This window comes from Triturus cristatus, chromosome 3_1 (genome assembly GCF_964204655.1).
Source record: "Triturus cristatus chromosome 3_1, aTriCri1.1, whole genome shotgun sequence".
NCBI classification, from domain to species: Eukaryota; Metazoa; Chordata; class Amphibia; order Caudata; family Salamandridae; genus Triturus; species Triturus cristatus.
Window position 1 is genome coordinate 664,003,089 of NC_140583.1, and position 22,423 is coordinate 664,025,511.

General features: G+C 44.5%; 1 protein-coding gene across 7 annotated transcripts in view; it reads left to right on the forward strand.

Annotated features, from left to right (window-relative positions):
- ARNT2 (aryl hydrocarbon receptor nuclear translocator 2) overlaps positions 1 to 22,423 on the forward strand; it is an 803,119-nt gene that overhangs the window by 245,750 nt on the left and 534,946 nt on the right. For 4 of the 7 annotated variants that reach the window (XM_085644710.1, XM_085644711.1, XM_085644715.1 and 1 more), the window contains one exon: positions 5,291 to 5,423. In XM_085644710.1, coding sequence (XP_085500836.1) covers positions 5,291 to 5,423 — 133 coding nt within the window. The remainder of the gene's footprint in view (positions 1 to 5,290; positions 5,424 to 22,423) is intronic. The other 3 variants (XM_085644712.1, XM_085644713.1, XM_085644716.1) reach the window with 1 other exon arrangement.

Sequence of the window (22,423 nt, forward strand, 5' to 3'; positions counted from 1 at the left end):
GTTGCCAAGGCTTAGTGGATCCAATCCGGACACTAACACCGCAGCGACCCTCATCCTTCGTGGGACAGTCGCCCTCCAGAAGCTAGCCTTCCTTGAGGCCTCCTGGATCCCGTGGCTGACGATCCAAGCTACACCTCTTCCACCTGGAAGCACCCGACATTGAAGGGCCCCTTCTCCTGAGCCCCTTGGTCACTGTGCCGTGACCCAGACTCTGTCCCTCTGCTTTCAAGTCCTTCTCTTCAAGACCTACATTTTCATTCTTCACGACATCGAGGACGCTTCTTGCTAGCAGCAGTTCTTCACGTTTTGCCATTGAAAATCAACCCGCGACCCGACATCGAAAACGACCTATGCACCCGGCTTCCCTGGGGCAGGTAACAGTGGTACCTCGGTACTCTTGTGGGTGTGGGCCCATCAAAAGCTTAACTCTAAAGTATTGAACTTGAACTCCTGCTAGAAGTGTTTTTAATCTTGTAAAATTCAACCGCAACATTCTCCATAGACTTTAATAGAGATCCCGACAGTAGCTTTAGCCACTGCACGCATCTCCCGTGGGTCCCCTTCCTCACTACCTTGGGTGGTTTCACAAGGGGCCAGCGACCCTAAATGCCCTAGGCATTGTCTGTAGAATTGTCGTGGTTCTTATACCACTTTTTTGATATATGGTTTGGTCCCCCCCTGGGGCCCTATGATTCCAGTGCTATTTATTGTAACTATCAATGCTTGTTTGAATTGTATCTTTACCTCTAGCCTCATAAAGAGACTAGTGGGATTGTTCTTCGAATAAATACATATATTTTATATATATACCTGTGTGGACTACTCTTTCATTTGGTTATTCAAGAGGTTATCTATGGTAAAACTATAAGCTTAACACTCCTTCAAGACTTATCCTGAAGGCTGCTCTCCACAGCTACCACTAGGATAGCTTTCTTTAAAGGTTGTCTTTAACCTATCACCATAAGAGTCGAATTGGACTGGTGCAAGGTGTTCCCTATAACTAGTAGACCGCATATGCCAGGCCAACTTCTCACAGAGCGTCTCTGTCATGATGCAGTGTTGACGAAGCTCTTTAACATATCCAGATGGACACTGAAACAATAAGGTCCCTTAACGTTCTCCAGACACTATCATCCAGATAATAACAGCAAGCAGCTCATCAGCCATAATACAGGCATTCCAATTATCCATCAAGTATGTCAGTCTCAAGACATCAGTCACATTTCTATCTCTCTTAGCATAAGAAGTGTGGTGGCAGGCAATGCTAGTCCCAGGATTTCAGAAGGCAATGAAACAATGTTGTCTGGAAGATTACTGCCTATATACAGGTATGGAAATGCATCACTTCAGAAAGGGGAGTTTGGTTTTGGGTTTAGCCCAATGGGGACGCATCTTCGACTTCATCAACAAAACGGCTTTGGACCCATCCCCAACTGGAGCAACTTCAGGCAGAGATCCTCCTAATTATATGTGGCACCCATCCCAAAATCCCTCCGAAACAAAGTTTTTAATTCAGGGTTCTTACTGCTAAGTATAGGTTTTGCAGAATAGGAACCAATATTAGAATTACAATGCTTAAACAAATCCCTCCGAAAGCAGTTGTTCAGACATCGTTTTGCTATTACAAGTGGGTGACCATAGGCAGCTCTGAATTTGCGAGAGACATACTTTCAGTAACCCATTCATCCCAAACATCAAAATTACCTTTGATTGCAAGTAGCTTGAAAGCCATTACCAATTTAGTTCTACCATTTAGGCTCAAATCCACTTACTGCATTTTTACGAAGTGCATAGATCTGGTGACTCCACTCTTAAGATGTAAAGGCTACAAGGTCTTCCCGTATCCTACATAAAAGGCTTATAAAAGGGAGGTCATGGTCGGAGAGAGTAGATCCCATTTCCATTGCCATGCTGTTCTTTTGCAAGCAAGGCCTAACTTAACTCTGCAAGATTCTCTCCAGGATTCATTTTCTGGGTGCACTTCTATACATGAGAGAATGTAAGGCGTATCCTTTGGATGAGCACTTCCACTGCCTGCAAAACACTTCCAGAATTTTTGGCAAATTAAACAAATATCAGGGGGTACCTACTGGTCCCTCTTAGGGATATTGTCCTCAAACATACATTAATCCTCAAGTGCCACCTTTATAGGGCACCTCTGCAAAAAGAATGAGATGTGCAGAGGATACTGTCGCGAGGCTTCCTCGGGGACAACGTACACATTTCAGATCCAGTCAAGTAATCTCTACTATGGTGGATTGACTAAAACAACATAAGTGCAGGACTATTTCCATCCGCAGGTATTCACTTACCTAAAGACTGCAGAGGCCTCTCTTTAAGATTTGGGTGCACACCTTCAAGAACTTTCCACCAGAGGATTAGGACACAGCCTGAGTCTCAGGACTTTTTGTCTGATTTCCAGTCAGAGGCTCTTCTGATCACATCCAGCAACATTTTCACACAAAATGTCTAAAAATATTGTGTCACTGCCTCCGGGTTTATTTTGCCGTTTTGTAAACAGTTCACGCATTGTTTTGTGACCACTATATGAATAAAACATGTTAATTACAAGTAACAGAATATTGTAAGACCTACATTTGAAATCGAATGTGGTTGCGGGAACGTTGTATTTGCCACCCAGTGCCCAGACCACATTTTTGTATCCCCAAGATGCCTTTTGGAATTTAATGGTTGTGTATCCTTTGTCTTTCTATGAATGCCTCTAGACTAGAGGATCTAGATAAGGGTCTGATCATGGTTCCCTCCCCATAAGAAATGTCAGTGGTTCAAGAGTGCCCAAGGCGTCCACATGCACGTGTGCCACAGCCGTGCATCACTTGACTTGCCTGTGTTAAGGGTGAGAATTCAGAGGACTTCTGGGCTTTGTCCAATTATAACCTGTGCCTCATGGACTTTTTTTAGCACCACTATCCGTACTGAAGACGTTTCCTGTGACTGATTCAATGCTACTAACCTTCCTCTCTTCACTATCATGTCCTGAATTTCTTGGTGGTGTGAGGGTAAGCAGAGTCTGCGAAACGTCTTTGTTCACTGGACCCTCTTCAGTAGATCCCCTTGTGCTGTAGATGTAAAGCGTACCCTGCCTGTTACTTTTGTTAATCTAAGGAGTCGATATAGACTATGTAGAATGGCACAGAATAGGCCAACGTCTCACCTGAAGCCTACAGCCTAGAAGCCGGCATTGGTACAAAATGACTCTAGGGAGGAAGTTGTCTTCATCACATAATGCCCTTATTGGCAAGCGGGCGGGGAGGAGAAATAGGGGCTGGTGTCTCGGACAAGTAATGGGCAGAAGAGAGGGGCAATTCTGGGCCTGGCTAGTCATTCTGCAGGAGAGTCCAGGGGATACTCAATACTAATAGTGGAGGGTGGGTCCATCTGCTGGGTGCGTGCTGTTTAGGTTGGAGACCTACTGTGTTCTAGTTTGCTCTCAGCGTGAGGTAAAGCCGAGCACCGTCGCGTTCTTGGTCGCTGTGTGAAAAGGTGGGTGTTCCTTTACCCTATTTAATATTAACATGCCCACATCCCTTGCTTGCAGCTCGTGTCTGGGATGAGAACCTTTGGCAATTGGCCGAAGGAAGAGCGTGCAATGTTTGCGTGACCTCTTCTTTGCTGCCCTTTAACAAGCATTGCAGTGGTGGCCGTTGGCTTTTTCAACGGGCGCAGCACAGATGCTGGGATTGCACAGCAGCTGGTGCACGCACATTCCAAACTTTTTCGAAGAGGTTGTCACCGGTGCCTGTCTAGAACATGGTTACTTTGGCTGTGACTGGGCTGCTCCAAGTAACAATAACCTACCAGCCAAATAATCTATGCAAATAGCAAGAACAGGCGAAGCAAATAGGTCTGGCCTTGGGAAGGTGGTGCAAAGGTTATTTTTTTATATGGATATATTGCAAGCATCTCCCACAAAAAATAAGAGAAGCAGAAAAAACATGCCTCTGACTAAACAATAAAATAATTAACCACCACATATAATTTTAATATAAGAGTGAGGGTGTTCCATGGCAGGCAGGTTTACTTGGAGCAGCTATAGAAACCTTTTTTAGTTTTAATGCACATGGCAGGAAAATGTTTCTTAGTTATGCCAATATAAGGCACTGTTGACTTGGAAATACTGTAATTGAAGACGTATTGGATGAATACGCAAGGATGAATAAAAAAAGGGTTAAAGAATGGAAGGAAAAAACTGTTGGCAAAATAAGGCATTGGCATACTAGTCCTGGCGCTGAAGTGCACTTCATTTTAGGTGAATGTACACATGATCCCAGTGCAAGAGAGTCCATGGCTGATATGGGCTGACCCATTGCCTCATGTTGTATGCAGGGGTCGGTGGAAACAAAACAGGAATGATGGTTCAACAGACCCGTGGGTGAAGAGGGCTGATCCAAAGCTCCTCTGTTTGTATGTATAAATGTATGCATTTGTTGTTTATTACATGAGACCGGTAAAGCGGTCTGTGGACCACACTGAAAAAGCGGTGTACTCTTAAAACCCAAAAGTTACAAAATTCGTTAAAATAAAAAATTGTTTCTTCCCTATTTTGTCATCTTTACACTTCTCACTTAAATCACGTTTCTTCCTCTCATCACGCTCTAAAAAACCTGCACTTAAGTGTTATTTAAAAAGCATATTTTGCCTATTATGGTCTAGGTTGTAGTTTAATGTTCAGAATTTAGTGTGAAAAAAGTAAACTAAATAGACCCTAAATTCACACCATTTATGTCTGTGATTACATCCGCAGTTAACAAGGTATTTAAAAAAGCTGAATGTAGAAGCCAGGAAATGAATAGCTAATGGAGGCAAACCTAGATTTGAGTGAGGATTAGGACCCCTTAAGTGTTTTGAGCTTCTCTCCCTAATTGATGGCAACCCACCTAGTCTCAGTATAATTACCAGTCTCCTAGAAGTTAATACATATTTTTTATGATGGATGCTTATATTCATTTTGTGACCTACAGTGATACATTCCCGGCCACCTCCTTTGGACTCCATTAATCCTCAAAACATGTCCTCAAAATGTTGTTCTCTTTGGTTTCATGGTGGGAGGTGCTGGATAATTCTTTTCACCCGAGTCATAAACGTAAGTATTGGAGGTATTGATCTTCTCAAGCCTTTGCTTAATTTCATGAGTTTCTCATCATGCTTTTTGTTTTTAATGTGATGTTTATTATCTGCGATGTGGGATTTCTTTGTCATACCTACAGTGTGTGGTTGCTGCTATTTCCTGCCTTTTCCATCATGCATTCTCAAAAGTAACTTTTACTAGGTTTCCCTCCCAACCCCACTGGTTTTCTAGGCCGAATATTGGATTTGAAGACTGGAACGGTTAAAAAGGAGGGGCAGCAATCCTCCATGCGGATGTGTATGGGCTCACGAAGATCGTTTATCTGCAGACTCAGGTAGGAAGCATCAATTATTTATTCGATTCAGGTGCAGTAGGGGCCTAAGACACCTTTCACCTGCAAATGGAGGTCAGACAGATAAGCCAGAGATCCTTCATTGACAACGTCCATTGTGATAAGGGTACTAGATTAGTCCATGTCCCCATGATCACAATGCTTCAGTATTTGACTGTTCTTTAAGAATTCATCGATTTCATGTTTGTTAGCTAAGCTGAATCAACTGAAGTGACCTGAGCTACAGCATGCAGAATATATCGGGCCTTCTAGTGGATACTTCTAATCACAGACTCCTCATCTTTAGATTTCACACCATAATAATATCCCCTGCCGCCAGACTAGATCTGAAAGATTTTAACCTGCAATTTCCTGGGCTGGTGTGTGGCACTGTGTGGTTTCGCGTTGATTTCGTTATGGCCTGGAAGTGATGGTGGAGCTTCATACAGGGACCACCCCAGTGCATTGATGTTAGTCTTTTTCTTTCCGCACTTTCTCATGTGAATCCAGAGCTTGCTCTTACATTTTTCCTGGTCAGTTGACAAGGTTTTTCTTACAAAAAAGCTTTTTGTCACTGTGTAATGGAGCTGTGTCCCCACCTCCTAAAAAATACATTGTTTCATCTTTGAAGGGACTGTTGCAAGCAAATATGTGTGACAGATCCCCACGAGGTGTGCCTCTGGTGTTTGGATTCGGCGCACATCTCCAAGTCCTGCAAAGAGTGTGCCCTTATGAATCTTAAGGTGATCTGGAATTGCAACGCAAACCAGGCACTGCCAAACAGCAAAAGATGTCTCGGAAGTCTCACTCCTGCTTGAAGTCGAGGGCGTGGACCTATTCCTGCTCTCGAGGCTGTTCCTTCATCAGGTACTCATTGCTATCCAAGTCTTCCGGTGAGTTAAAACGTAGGCACAAAAATGCTTCACTGGATTCGTCCTTGTCCATCTACTCTTACACTCAGAAGTGATGAGGACATCAGTGTGCCTCACGGTCTCGTTCCCCTGCTGAGGAGCAATTTCCGCAACTATTCCTGGTGCACGCCACATTTCTGGGTGACATTGCAACAGATGAAGGCCTTTTGAGAGGCCATGTTGCGAATTTGTAGCAGTCTTCCAGCTCCCTCTAACATCCCTTTACGACCCAGGGATCCGCTGTCAGGTTACCACTGCCGAGTCTTTCCCCAGTGCAGTCTGTACCTCCAGAACCCTCTTTGGGTTCCACTCGGACATTGAAGCAGACTTTCCAATCCAGCACCAAAATACATGCCAGTCCTTTTGGCATCTCTACTGGCACCGATGTTGCCAGCTCCTGAGGCAGACCCCATTCATATCTGCCTCTGAGCCAAAATCATCTCCGCCCAAACCCACGTCTTGTTCCAAAGCCATATAAATGAACCAGGCCCCAGTCCAATCTGATTCAGACAGAACCATGCCTTTTCCTCATTTTCAGGTAAGACTTTGATCGGAGCAACGCAGCCTTTGGAGAGGACATTTGAGTTGCGGGGGATTATTTTCCTCAATACTATGATGATGACCATTTTTACATGGACTGCAGAAGGCCAGTGTGTTGGACATTTCCCCTTACAATGGTTGTGTGCTCCCTGTAGTCCATGAATGATAGAGAGTGCTTCCTCTGCCGTAGTAATGAGACCAGCAGCGGAGTTATTTGCAACCTGGACAGACTTCATCCAAACCCCTGCTTCCATTAAACAAAGCCCTGACTGACACACCTATGGGCACCTGGTCTAAGCCTTGTTCCTGCCCACCATTGAACAAGCAGGTTGCCAGACACCAGTGTTTACTACGGCAATATAGCCATGCTTTATTGGACATGGTTGGCAAGATCTTGCCCGCAGACCGTGAAGAATTTCAGGCCAACCAGGATGGTCAGGATGCTGCAAAGTATCTTATCCAGTCTGGGATGGACACTAGAGGTGTGGTGCCGCGGCCAGGGCGACTGACTCCGGAATCTGGGGATCACGGTTCGATCCCCGGCGCCGGCAGCAGATTAGCCCAGCACAATGTGACTCTGGGCAATAGCTTGCTTAATCTTCCTGACGGCCCCCAGCGCCTAGAGACCCTTACGGGTGATTGCTCACGCTTTACAAATGTGGATTATTATTATTATTACTGGTTGGGCAGATGAGGTGGCACTAGCGTGGTGCTTCAGTGTCCTGCCTAGATGAGGTCTACAGGCTTCTCATGTGATGTGCAGGCTTTTTAATTTACTTTGTTTGCAGGAACACACCTGTTTGGCTAGGAGGCCAATTCAACGTTGGAACTCTTTAAATAAAGTCTGGCCATTATATGTTCCAGGGGCTTTTCCACCCCACCCCCGCAAGACAGTACCCTCAACAGTTCAGAGGATTGACGTCCTTACACTGCCAGGGGCCGACTCCCATGCAACATGCCAGGGGCCGCCTCCCCTGGTCTTTTTGGGGTCAGGGGCATTACACTTTACAATTTCCTGCTCCAAGCAACTTTAGTTTGACCTTAGTAATGTTACTCCTGCCTATTTATGTCCCTTCTTAGATCTCTCCTTCCTGCAGAAGGACAAATTATTCAGTATTGGAACTTTCATAGATTCACATTTTTTAATCGTTCCCGATCGTCCCAAAGTAAAGCTGTATGTATCAGTATAATAGGCCATTATGGCAATTAAAGTCAGTTTAATAGCCTATCTATGTCCTTTTTAAAACCGTACCAAACTTGAACTATAACCAATCAGGCGACAACACCCTCTAGAACACTCCCAACAGAGTCTGAGTCCCTCTGATTTTCTACCGCATTTCGTGTGGAGGGATTCTCCAAGAGCTCTACTCGGTTTTTCTTTAGAGTTTTCAGATGTATCTACAGTTACTATGTCGGTTATTTGTAAGAAAGGCCTCTTCAGATCCTGCAATGCCTGTGGAAAGAAAAGGCTACATGTGAATGATCCACATAAGGACAGTCTTTATTGCTTCTGCCCTCAAAATCAGGTAAAGGAGTGCAAAATATTTCACACTTTCATCTAAGACCTTAAGTGACATAGAGGGGAGACTACTTCTGTGGCTACAGAAGCCCAAAACTCAGAAATCCACCACTTCTGAGGAATACAGTGATTCATCTGTGAAAGCCCACAAAAGGTCAAGATCTTCTGACCAAGGGACATCTGAGGAGAGCAGGAAGGCCTCAAAACTTCATGATAAAGACCTTCTGAAAAAGGAGGAAAGAAAATTCATCTCCACAGAAGAGGCCTCCTCACAGCCCAGTACTCTCATCTATAAAAACTGGGGAATGGCTGCGTTCTTCTTCCTCAGAACCAGTGACTTCAAGGAGTACACATCCTCTCAGAACCCTGTCAATGACGACTTCACCATCGACTGAATACAAGGCTAACTCCCATTAGACGTGTGTTACTTCTATGTAGGCTTATAAAAGCTCTATGGGCTAACCACAACTGAACTTATTACATATGAATCAAAGAAATTAACATACCAGTCTTTCTCTTATTTTTGTATTTTTTTTAAATTAGAATTTCTTCTCACTTTATTATATAAAGTGAAAAACATTTTTGTACATCCAAATGTTGATCATTAATTCAACATACACATATCTTACACATTTTAATGCATCAAATTTTTCTTTTTTCAAAATAAAACAAATTAAGAACTGTACAATCATTTTGAGACATTATCTGATGCATATCTTAATAAGTCCCCTAACACAAACCAACCACACAAAACCACTCTCCCTTACACACAGCAGCACACTTTCTCATTCACATCTCATACAAAACCTTCCCAACCACAATTACATACACCGATGGTTACAACGGAGAGGAAACTTCAAAAATGGCTGTTTTTGTTTTGTAAGTTGAGATTTCAAAACAACGGGTCAACGCACGTTTCAGGGGGATTTATATTTTTGACCCACCTTCATCAGGACTACCCATTTACATATTTGGAAGTCTGTGACTATTTAGGGGGGTATCTCTAGTATCTCAAAGTTTTTCAAAGTTTTGGGGCAAATCCGCCCAGCTAAAGGCAATTCACAGTTCAAACAGTAATCCAAGGCATAAGTGTAGGGTTTTGAAGAAAAAACTTGAATCATGCCACCATCATTTTTTCGATCAGACAGGTGTCAAGCTGAGGCGCCATTTCCACAGAATGGAGAGTTTTAAACTGTGTGGAACTACTTTTGTTCAGTAACCTATTTCCATTGTAATCCCCGACTGCGTTTTACCCCTTCGCAGGACGGCGTGTCACCATCGATGACCGTGTCGACGACGGTCATCACAGTCTCATCCACCAGACCATCGTTGACGAAGACGACTTCTACAGCCGCCGAAGTGCCCATTTAGTCGATAAGAGTATTGTCCTCATCAAAGCCACCGCCAACGAATGCACCGACGACACCATCGATAAAGACCCTGTCAACAACAGCACCATCGATGGAGATACTGTCGATGACCACTGCGACATCAGAATTCTAAAGTCCATGCTGAAAATGAATCTTCATGACCACATGGTCGACGACATTGTCAAAGAAGATAACAATTACAAAAATAAAAACTGCTCTTAAACCGGAGTAGACATCCCCTAGTAAGATCTCATCTCTAATAGCAAGTCAGCTCTTAGATATAGAGGAATTGGACGACGACAAATCTTTTGGGGCAGTGCACAGCCCATCAGAACTCCTTGTCAAATAAAAGGAGGATGGTGAGGACGAATAGGGCAAATGTTTGTACCACCAGTATTATACTCCTCCCAAGAAGCATTGTGAACTTCATCAATACCAACCTCATCCGAAGCCCAGGTATGAAGAAGTGCAGATGCCCATGTCCCTGGTTCAAGATCTGCAGGCCAAGCTACAGGATTGCAGGAGGAGGTTTCCTGACCCTCACCAGGAGCAGCCAATAGTACCACCTCAACCTGCGCCTCCAGCTATGCCAAGGCGCATTCCACAACTGATAACGCCTAGGGTGATACCTGCATCAAATATATAGCGGCACCACCAAGAGATGATCCAACATCTTCTGAGGATGAAAGGGAGGAAGGCGAGCTCCATGAACACCAACCCCCCTACGTGATGAGTGGGACGACTACCTTGTCCCCCACTCCATCGCCTCCACCGCTACATCCTTCAGATTCTCCCTCAGAGGACATAGGCGGTTTTCATAACCTAGTGGATCAGGCTGCAATATGTTTTCATCTCACAACCTCTATTAAACTGTCAGACTGTTTTCTCTACGACTTTAAAGAACAAGCAAGGAAGTCAATAAGAGCCATCCCCATCATTGACTATATCTGAAAGAAGGGGATTCAAGTAATGAAAAATGATGCTACAGTAACTGTGGTACCACGCTGCATGGACAAATTAATGCTACTGAGGATTCCCCAGCTTGCCTTACAGGTCACCCCAAACCTCTTTCTGTGATCGCACAAGCAATGCAAAGGTGATCCGAAAACCCTTACGCCCCATCTATGCATCACCAGACAAGAAAGGCAGGCACTTGGACAATTTAGGGAAGAGGTTCCTCCTAATGTCTGCCATCACAGTTTGAGCATCCAACTCGCTGGCTATCCTAGGGCGTTCTGCTCGACCGAAGTGGTCCGATGTCAGCAACCTCCTTGATAAGGTACCTGAGGACAGGAAAGCGAAAGCGAGAAAGATTTTACAGGAAGGGGCCTGCACGTCCTTGGAGATATAGACTGCGTGATGGACATCGCCTCCACAGGCTTTTGCCAATTAACCGGAGCAGCGGTCTGATCACTCCAACCAGCGGTACAATTGAAAATATTGGACGTGGCCTGTGACTGAGAGAAGCTATTTGGGAAGCACAAAGATGATGTTCTTCTTGCAATAAAAACTGACACAGATGCAGTTAGGTCTCTATGCAGCTTTCAATTTAAGAAGTTGCCCTTTTAGGGGGCTCGTTGACGAGGTTTCTTTAATTACAGAAGAGCTTATCAACAGTCATCAGTACCAGCAATCCCATTACAGATCCTCCTACCAACCTCGGGCTTAGTCACCCACCTTCGGCGGTCTATAAAAAAACAAAGCCTGCGCTGGAAGCAACCCCCACTGGGTTGGGTTGCAGGTCACAAGCAGTGTCCTAGACCAGGTACCCCCTACAACCACTCCTTCCCATCTTGTGGGTGTGAATATTTCCAACTACTTCCCTCAATGGATAGAGAACATCTGACAGATGGGTGTTAGATCTAGTAAGCTATGAACATACCCTGGAGTTTGTAAAGAGGCCATCAAACAACCCTCCAAAGGGAGCGCACCCACCTCGTCTTTACTTAGTAACAAAAGAAACGCTAATAATGTTGGCCAAGAGTGCGATAGAAAAGGTCCCTTACTCACAGAGAGGCATGGGATTCTATGCCTGTTTTTTACTTATGCAAAAGAAAAGAGGGGAATGGCGACCCATCCTAAATATTCGAAAGCTCTTACGCAAACAATCCATCCGTATGATTACTCTGTCCGAGACTACATGACCTATCTGGACCTACAAGATATGTATTTTCACATTCCCATATATCCCAAGCACCGCAAATATCTCTGCTTCACCGTAGCCGGTACCCATTACAAGTTCCAAGTCCTTCCATTTGGCCTCCAGTCCGCTTCATGCATATTCACCAAATGTCTCGCCCCGGTAGTAGCCATACTCAGAAAAGAAGGTTAAGTATTCCCCTACCTAGACTACTGACTGCTATAAGCCTCAACACTACAGTAAGTTTCCAGACATACCAACGCTTGCCTCCCACTGTTTCACAGACCAACCCTCACTGAATTATCCAGAATCCTCACCTATCCCAAGTCAAACGATAACGTTTCTTGGAGCCAATCTGGATACAAAGCAAAACAAATCCTTTCTCTCCCAAGACAGACAGCTGAGACTAATAAACTCCGCACTAAATATTTCCAAAAGAATTTCCTTTTCAGTGTGTCTGTAGAAGTCATTACTGGGCAGGTTCTCACCTGCAATCAATCTGGTTCCACTGGCATGGCTCAATGTGAGGCCACTGCAGGAGGAGCTACAAGCACAATGGATCCATCAGAGGGATTATTCGATGACTTGATAAACATCACCCCAAGGATGGTAAAGATGTTAGTGTGGTGGTTTCGGATTTCTCACTTTTCACAAGGCCTCACGTTCTTGACTTCACTACCCAACTTCATCATCACCACCCATGTGTCCTTAGAGGACTGGGGCGGCCACTTACAAGACCTACAGCTACAAGGAAAGTGGTCAATAATTCAAAAGACGATGCATGTCAATCGCTTGAAACTAAAGGCAATATCTCCTATCCTCCAGGCTTTTCTTCTACAAATAGCAGGAGCATACGTGCTGGTCCACACGGGCAAAACGACCAGTATGTATTATATCAACAAACCTGGGACTACAATGTCACTAACGCTATCTCAGGAAGCCCAAGAACTTTGGAAATTGCTTACAACCCGTAAGATATCGCTGAAAGCCTAGCATGTGTCAGGCGTAAACGGCGCCTTAGCAGACATGCTCGACAGAGACTGGTGCCACGAGTGAGAACTACATCAAGCAGAGCTGGACAAAATATTCCGGTGGGGCAAGCCAGCGTTGGATTTCTTTGTGGCAGACAAGAATGCCAAATGCCAGTTCTGCGTTATTCGATACCTGTTCCCAGGGTCGTGGGGAAATGTACTTTCAATGAGATGGTCTGAGATTTATGCATACGCTTTTCCCCACTTCTCTCTCAAACCGAGGATCCTCAACAAAATGAAGATGGAGCACTGTCGCCTCATTCTAGTAGCTCCCAAATGGCCCAGGCAGCATTGGTTTACGAAGCTTCTACTGATGTCTGATTCCAGTCCCATTCGCCTCCTGACAATTCAAATGCTCTTAACGAGGGGCAACTTTCAAGCCCTACATCTGGAACTAGCCTCTCTCCAATTACATGCATGGCTCCTGAATTCAATTTGTTCCGAGCTGTAGATCTCTTTCAAGACTGTAGAGAAATGTTGTCTAATGCAAGAGGTGAATCTACAAACAAGACCTAGAGGTCAAAGTGGAAGAGTTTCTGCTCATAGTGTCAACAATATAACCTGCATCCCTTGGAAGCATCACCTGAACAGATTCTGCCTTGCCTCATGTCGCTAGTCGGATCATGTTTGGTACATGTGTCTGTTAACCCCTTCGACGCGCTTGACGGAACGGTTCCGTCATGCACGTCGGTTGGGCTGTGCTTATGACGGAACCGTTCCGTCATGGCCCCGCCCGCGCACGGAATCTTCAGCGTGGCGCGGAAATCCGCGCCGCGCTGAAGGGGTTAAAGTTCACCTTGCTGCAATTTCTAGCTACACACCTTCTGCACATTCTCTTTCTCTGTGTTCCACAAGAATAGTCAAACAATTCATGAAGGGCCCCCCCCCTCCCCCACCCACTCAGTACGAGGTCCTCCCACAGAATGGCATCTCAATGTGGTTCTCTTCCAACTTCCATTCGAACCCATTCACAATGCAGACCTGAAGTATCTCACATGGAAGGTCGCTTTACACTTGGCTCTCTCGTCCACTGGAAGAGTAAGCGAGAGTCACGCTTTCACGACTCTGGAATCATTCCTGCATTTCACTGATAATTATGTGCTTCTAAGGACAAATCCAAAATTTATCCCCAAGGTTCCATCGCAGTTTCATCTCAATGAACCTATCCTACTTCGTACTTTTTCACAAATCCGGCATCCCTGGCAAAAAGGTCTCTCCATACTCTGGACTTTAAGCTATGTCTTAAATTCTATCTTTATCGCACTAATCAAATCCGGAAAGTGGATCAACTGCTTGTCTCTTATGCACAGTCTCGCCAAGGTACTGCAGTTACCAAAGCAACAGTTGCAAGATGGATTTTGGCTCCCCTTCAATTTTGCCTTAAATAGGCTGGCAAACCACTCTTGGCTAGGACGAAAGCGCACTCAACGAGGGTAGTGTCCACTTCGGCTGCTCTGTTTGCAGGCGTCCTGCTGGAGAAGATATGTCATGCTGTGACGTGAAAGAGCACCCACACGGTCACGCAGCACTACTGCCTGAAATCGGCTCAGAAAAGTGATTAAGCCGTAGGATAGGTGGTTTTACATTTATTTCAATAAGGTGAGCCTCTGTAACTTAAGATGATTATTGATATGTCCCTGCTAATGTATTGGATACAGTTGTATACTGCATGATTCTGTTTTAGTATATGGATAATTTACGCAGAGTATTGCATAGATGAATTTATACAGATGTGCTTTCGACTGTAACGCACCACCCTGAAGGATACTTCTATTACTGCTATGTTTACCTACCAAACTGCTTGCTATTTTGATTCAAGCATGTGAAGTCATGAAAGATCCAATACTGGGGTAGAAAATGAGTTACTTACATATAACTGCAGTTCTCCAATATTGGTATCTTTCATAGATTCTCGTGCGACCCACACTCCTCACCTAGGAGGCTCCCCTTACAGAAAGGGATTATTTATTTCCACTTGTGCTTGAAATTCGAGGGACTCTGCCTCTGTTGGTAGTGTTCTAGAGGATGCTGTTGCCTGCTTGTTTATAGTTCAAGTTTGGTCCTTTTAAAAAAAGAACATAGATAGGCTATTAAACCAACTTTTCATTGCCATTATAGCCTATTATACTTATACATTCTGCTTTACTATGGTACAGTGGGACTCCCACTTGGATGACGGGGAATGATTCAATCTTGTGAATCTATGATAGATACCAATACTAGAGAACTGCAGTTACAGGTAAGAAACTAATTTTCTTCAAGATGCCCATACTGGTCCAAGTTCTGTCTGCCTTGGATCCAGGTGACAAGATGATGGCTTTGAGCCTGCTAGTTGCCTACTTTCATGTACCTGTCCTGCAGTCCTACAGACTCGACTCGTGGTTGAAGGTGGGTTAGGAGCATTTCCCCTTTACCGTGCTCCCCCTAAGCCTAACCAGTGCCCCTAGGGTATCTGAGGTCTTGGAACACAGTTTTCCCTTATCTCGACGACTGGCTGTTGAAGGCAGGCTCCCCACAGTCAATTGTAGGCTACCTCTAGATAACAGTAACTCTCCTGACCTCATTGGATGTTTACTATCAGCGTGCCAAAGTCACACCTGACTCCTCAAAGTCTTCCTTTTATTGAAACAATCCTAGATACAGTGCAATATTGGGCTTTCTCTACACTGCAACGAGTCCAGGACATTTGATCTATGAGCCTGATGGTTTTGGCCTCGGTCCTGCGTCTCGGTTTGAGTGGCTGTGAGGCTTCTGGGCCTCTTGGAATCCCTCATACAGCTCTTTGACTATGCTAGGTATCATATGCAGACTCTGCAGTGAGACCGGAAATCTTAGTTGGCCTAGCAAAGGGATTAGATTCCATCCAGGTTTCGGAAGAGACCGCAAAAGAACTGCAATGGTGGCTCAGCTGCAATTAGACAGGCAGCAGGCCCCTTTTCTTGTCACACCCAGAGCTGATCTGGTGACCAATGGGTTGCTGCTAGAATGTGAAGGTCATCTGGAAAAGTTGGAGATCAGAGGACTCTGGTTTTCGACAGAGACCCATCTCCACCTCAACCTGTTGGAATTACAAGCCATTGGCCTCCTGCTGAAAGCCAGCCTACTGTCCATCAGAGGGAGTTTGGTTCATGTTCTTATAGGCAACAGCCCCACCATGTGGTACTGCCACAAACAGGGCAGGTTGGGGTACTGTGCCAGGAGGCACTTTGTCTCTGGAGCTGGTTGAAGTGTCGGGGCATTTCCCTTGTCATGAACCACATGGCAGGATCTTTGAGCACCTGAGTGGAGAAACTCAGTGTGCAGCAACTTGTGGATCAAGAATAACATCTTCTAGCAATAGAGTGAACCCTGTCAAGATCTGTTCGCCACTGCTGTGAATGTACAGTGTCAAAACTTTTGCATATTGAAGATTCAGAGAAGGCTGCAATATTTGCATCACCACTCATTAATTTGTGTTATACCTTGTTATATGTCATTTGTTTGATGTTTTCAGCATACAAGTCCTCTGAGGAAGGGTTCGCCCGAAATGCATAGGGCAGAAATGCGATGAAACGAAATTGATTGATTGAAATCCATGAATACCACAGTATGAATATCATATGAATTTGCAAAAGAACTCTTTGAAATAAATGATGTCTCAATACTACGAATTTTACAATTATTGCACAATTACTTAAACATGTTCCAAAGAACGGTGTGCTGAGTAAGAGACGTTATCCCTACGGGAATCAACGCACTCATCTATAGTTTCTACCACACCCTCTTGCCCAGGAGGGAGCACTTACCAGGCACCCTAAATTAATTCAAGTTTGATCACCTTACTACAAGGAGTGCGAGGATCCACATTCCATTTGGAGTTCCCACATCACCACTCATGGCCCTGAAGCACTACTGCCTTGATATAAGCCTATTCCGCAGACCCACCAACTTGGGAGGTACTCCTTTGGTATCTATTCTAAACGTGAGGAGTCTATGGTTAGAAAAATTATTTAGAAGAATAAGTTATAATCTTCAGTAACTTTCTGCTTGATTGATGCTCTTAACTGCAGATTCCTCACTGACCTCTTCGTTCTATGGAGCGGTCTGTTTTCCAATCAAAAGTTAAGAATCTGCACACTGGTATTGTTGGGCAGCTTCCAAGGGCACAGACGGAGTCAAAAAAGAAACTGTTGTCTACGTACAGGACTGATGCTCATATATGGTTTCACAGTCCCTTCTAGGTGGAAAAAAGTTAACATGAAGCTACATGGCACCACTTACTGGTGTGAGGAGCATTGCTATTTAAAATCTGGCCAATCTAGTGTGGTGCCTGGGAATATTCTAAAGGTGAGGAATCCTAAGTGAGGAATGTGCAGTTAAACAGAGTATCCACCAGAAAGAGTATTACCGAAGATAAGTAGCTCTATCATTAAACTAAAACCCAGTAGTGGAGTTGCTGCATCATTGGTTACATGGTTAAAGATCAATATTCATGTTCCTGCTTTCTAGTGATTAGCTTCTGACAAAGTGTATTGAAAAATAACTCTGTGGCTGGGTGTTATTTATTGCCACTCCCCTCTGATCGACTACCTTGGTCAGTCTTTTTTGTTTGTCATTGTGTTAATCCAGTAATTAAAACTCTAAAAGTTCACAGATTTGGGAGACTTGGATTCTGTAAGTACAGTGGTAAAATAAGCGAATACTACTGATGTTAATTAACAGGTTGCTGATGTTAATGAACAACTTCTAAGCATGCCCACTTAGATGGACCCTTGTAACATACTGTAAATCGGATTTTCGATACTCGTTTTCGTTCATGACACCTTTAGGTGATGCCCCCGTATTGCTACAAATATACAGTTGCAGATGATCACAGTATTTCGTAGTCTGTTCAACTACTGGTGACATGAAACTAGGGTTCACCGTCAATGGAAGTTTCAAGCTAAAAGTTGAGGGAGAATCGAGGAGAGCATCTATAGCTGTGAGACCTTGCAAGGAATATCTACATACAGCTTCCACCAGTGAGAATGAGGCTACTGGTGATGAGTTTGAGATTCATCAACCGTCTTACTTTAAAAAAACATAGCTATAGAAAATGACTATTAAATGAGTCAATAGATTGAAGATACCAGCCTTAAGATGTCAAAAAGTCCCTTCTAATAAAGTTAGTTGTTGTCCTCCATAGTGGTGTGCCAAATCCAGGTAATGACCACGATACCCGCTCACATGGATGTCTTCTGGATGGAAGCCGAGAGAAAAACCACAGCTCTCAGCACATCATATTTTGAACGTGAGACTCTTTGCCCCCGAGTGTTGTTGCCTGGATGCTAGTAGTCTCCTAGCCATTTGACGCCAAGCAGTGTTCACAGATGGAATCTCAAGAGGTTTTGGATGGACATGGAGAGAATGAGCTTGGTTCATGAGGTATTTATCCTAAAGTGTTTGAGAATACTCGTCCTCTTCACTGTTTGAGGAGCAGCCTATCACACTAAATCCATGCTCGCCAGATACTCTCTCTTAGGACATGGTACGGCTGGGGATTATAAGGTGTATTGTTGAGCCTTATTGGAAATACTAGAAACTGCAGCAGTTTCAACTGCTAGGCATCTTAGGTGACCAGGAAAGTCTCTTCTTGATGCTGGCTAGTCTCTTCCTGGCAATTCCAAGGCCAGTTAAGAGCTTCAAGGTTTCCCCTTTGGAGGTTATGCATTTGAGTGAGCATCTAGTGGTGCCGCAAACATGCAGCTGCGCTTTAAAGGGAAATATGTACATCTGCATAAAATGCAACTTAGAAGCTTGTGTCCCACTTTACATCTTAGTCCCAGAGACGCGCTGTAGGCATATCCATGTACCAGACACAGGCTACGGTGCATGCCAGAGACAGAGTATGTTGTTTATTGTATATCCCTGTGTTATGTTCTGATGATCTACTGCAGTGTTATTTCTGTAGAGCCAGACTGCGGTGCGCCCTCCGGGAGACAGACTCTGCTGTTATCTGAGTAGCAGAGACAATATACGGTCTGTTTTATATCTCGGGTACAGATCACTGTATATTTCAAAAGCATAATAAAGCGATCATTGCAGGTACAGGCTCGGTGGACTAGTTAATCCACTTCAGGAATCTGTGTTTGACCTCATGGTCTCAAATTTAAATCCTGGCGGGTCCACTCACCCTTTCATCCTTATTAGATCCATTAATGAGTATCATTGAATTGGGTAACAATAATTTGTTATTTCAGTGCCAAAATACTCTTCACCCTGAAAGCGTGTTTTACTATTATATGAGATGTTATGTAGCAACTGAGGAGAAAACGGTTTCCCAAAGACCCAGTGCAGCACTATCTTGGTTTTCAAATATAATGCCATAGTGCTGTGTCTTAGATACAGACAGCACTGTTACCTCTTACTCAGACTGCAATGCTACCCGTGTTCTCTAGAGACTGGCTATAGTGTTTTGTCCTAGATACAGACAGCACTGTTACCGCTTTCTAAGTTAGACTGCAATGGTACCTGTGTTCTCCAGAGATGGGCTAAAGTGCTGTGTCCTGGATACAGACAACATGGTTACCTCTTTCCTAGAGCAGACTGCAGTGGTACCTGTGTTCTCCAGAGATGGGCTATAGTGGTTTGTCCTAGATACAGACGGCACTGTTACCTCTTTCCAGAGCAGACTGCAGTGGTGCCCCTGTTCTCCAGAAACGGGCTATAGTGTTGTGTCCTAGATACCTACTGCTGCGTTTTACCTCTTTCTCAGAGCATACTGCAGTGGTAAGTGTTCTCCAAAGACAAGCTATATGCTGTGTCCTAGATGCAGACAGCACTGTTACCTCTTTCTCAGAGCAGACTGCAGTGGTACCAGTGTTCTCCAGAGACGGGCTATAGTGTTTTGTCCTAGATACAGGCGACACGGTTACCTCTTTTGTCGGATAGACTGCAGTGGTGCCTGTGTTCTCCAGAGACGGGCTTTAGTGTTTTGTCCTAGATATAATCGACACTGTTACCTCTTTCTTGGAGACAGACTGTAGTCATACTTGTGCACTTCAGAGACAGGCTATAGTGCTGTGCCCTAGGTACAGACGATAGGCACTATTACCTTTTTACCATAGACTGACTTCAATGCTGCCTGTGTCCCAAAGGCAGACTGCTTGGGCACCTGAGACTGATAGAGAACACCATTGACTGATTTACATCCCTAGGTTGTGACTGCTTACTGGCTCATCGTGGATGCCCTCTGTCCTCAGCCCTTGGGTGCTGTGAGCTCACATATGCATACTGAGTGTAACTGATATCCACACACATGGTAACAGGCTTTTGGAATTACTACGAAACCCATACCACTAATCCGCTGCTCACCACTGGAATGTGGGTATTGTAGGCTCACCTCGCCGAGTTGAATCAGTAGGCTTTGGAACAATTCTTTGATTGGGAAATGTGCCAGCGGTGCATGAAGATTTGATCAAGGCAGGAATGCTGACATTGGTGTAGGGAGCAGTTCAGAACCCTGTGCATGATCCAGCTGTGCACCACAGTAGCCCTTCTAGCGCTGTAATATAATATAAGTTCGGGCCCTCTGCAGGATCCAGCTGCTCTTACAGACACTGTTTTGTTCCTGAAATAAATTGCAGTGTCGGGTAGGGTGCAAGGTACTGACGAGCCAGCTGTGCACTGCCCAAAAAGATAGTGTGTGCCAGATCACAGCGACTCCCCAGTGCCCAATGCAGTAGTGTGCATCATCACCTAATGCAGAGACAACACTCCAGTGCTGAGAAAGATACTAGTGCATATTACATGGATGTGTGCATGATCTGGAGCAGCACTGCTTCACCCTCCAGTGGTCCCTTAGATATCAGTGTGTTTCATGTGCATGATGCAACTGCATACACTTCTTGCGCTGAGATAGACCACATTATGCAATGCTAATCCTGGGTACAGGGCTGGAATAGATCGCTGGGATTGTATTGGTCTGTGATTAATATGTGCACTGCATGAAACTTCTAGTCCTAGGATAGATATCAGTGCGTCCGATGTGCATGATCGGCCTGAGTGCTGCATGCACCTCCAGGGCTGAGATACAACATTATGCAGTGTGATGCTTGTGCACTGTGTTGGAATAGAAAGCAATGATTGTATGCATGTATGACCCAGTAATGTGTTGCAGAAAACTTCTAGTCCTTGGATAAATATCTGTGCGATATGTACATGAACCAACCGTGCACTGCATACACCTCCAGGGCTAAGATGCAGCATTATGCAGTGCTAATCCTGTGCACAGCGCTGGGATAGATAGCAGTGATTGTATGCATCTATGATCCAGTAATGTTGCAGAGATTCTGCTCAGGAACAGAACTATGCTAGGGACCATAGAACATCAGTATGCAGGGATTGAGTCTCCTTACCTCAATAACTATGGGCCCAGTCTGACTAATATATTGTGCCTCACTTGCCCTCCTAACCTTTCAAGAAAGATGAGTGATTTGGCACCCCAGAACACAACACTCCCGACCCTCTCCGGGATCACGGTAGCAGGTCATCCCCTTTCGTTCTTTCACCTCTCCCTGTCCATGTGACACGAAGGAAGTTTACTATATATATATATATATATATATATATATATATATAAGTAATGTCATTAGCATGATTAAAGGACCTTATACAATAAAAAACTGTCATATTAGCTGACAGATTTGCCTAAACCCACCCTTGTTACAGAAGCTAAGTGGTTATAGATCTCTGTAATTAGTGGCGGACTGCATACCTTAGCATACATAGATAGTTGCTCTATATCTCAGCTGACTCAGTTCTCTAATCTTAGGACCTCCCCGTGTGTTTCGAATCTCAAGTCCCTGGTTATATACCTAGATATGTGTGTTTAAAAGCAGCAGCTGCGTTCCTCTGTTATGTCTAGATGCTAGTGCTAGGAGCAATGTTGTTTAACCTTGCCTAGGTTGTTCCGACTAAATCCCAGGAAAAGAACAAAATACAAAAACATGTGCTGACTATGTGTGAAAAGGCCATGTGGAACAAAAACAAGTGTAATGTTTGGTAACGTATGCAAACCAAAAGCGGCCTACAATGTGCATAATTAGACAAACATAGGGAAAACGACAATGGGACATGTAGGAAATGCATGACAAATGCATCTAGCCCTAGGATAGATATCTGTGTATAGCATGTACATGGCCCAACCGTGCGATGCATACACCTCCAGCGCTGAGATACATTATGCAATGCTAATCTTGTGCATAGGGCTGGGGTAGATACCAGTGATTATAATCATCTATGATCCAGTTGTGCCCCACAGGAAACTTCCAGTCGTAGGATAGATATCAGTGCGTCTCATGTGCGTAACCCAGCATTGTGCTGCATACACCTCCAGGGCTAAGATACATTATACTGTGGTAATCGTGTGCACAGTGCTGAGATAGACAGCAGTGATTGTATGCATCTGTGATCGATTTGTGCACCGCAAGAAGCTTCTAGTCCTAGGATAGATATCCATGCATCTCATGTGCA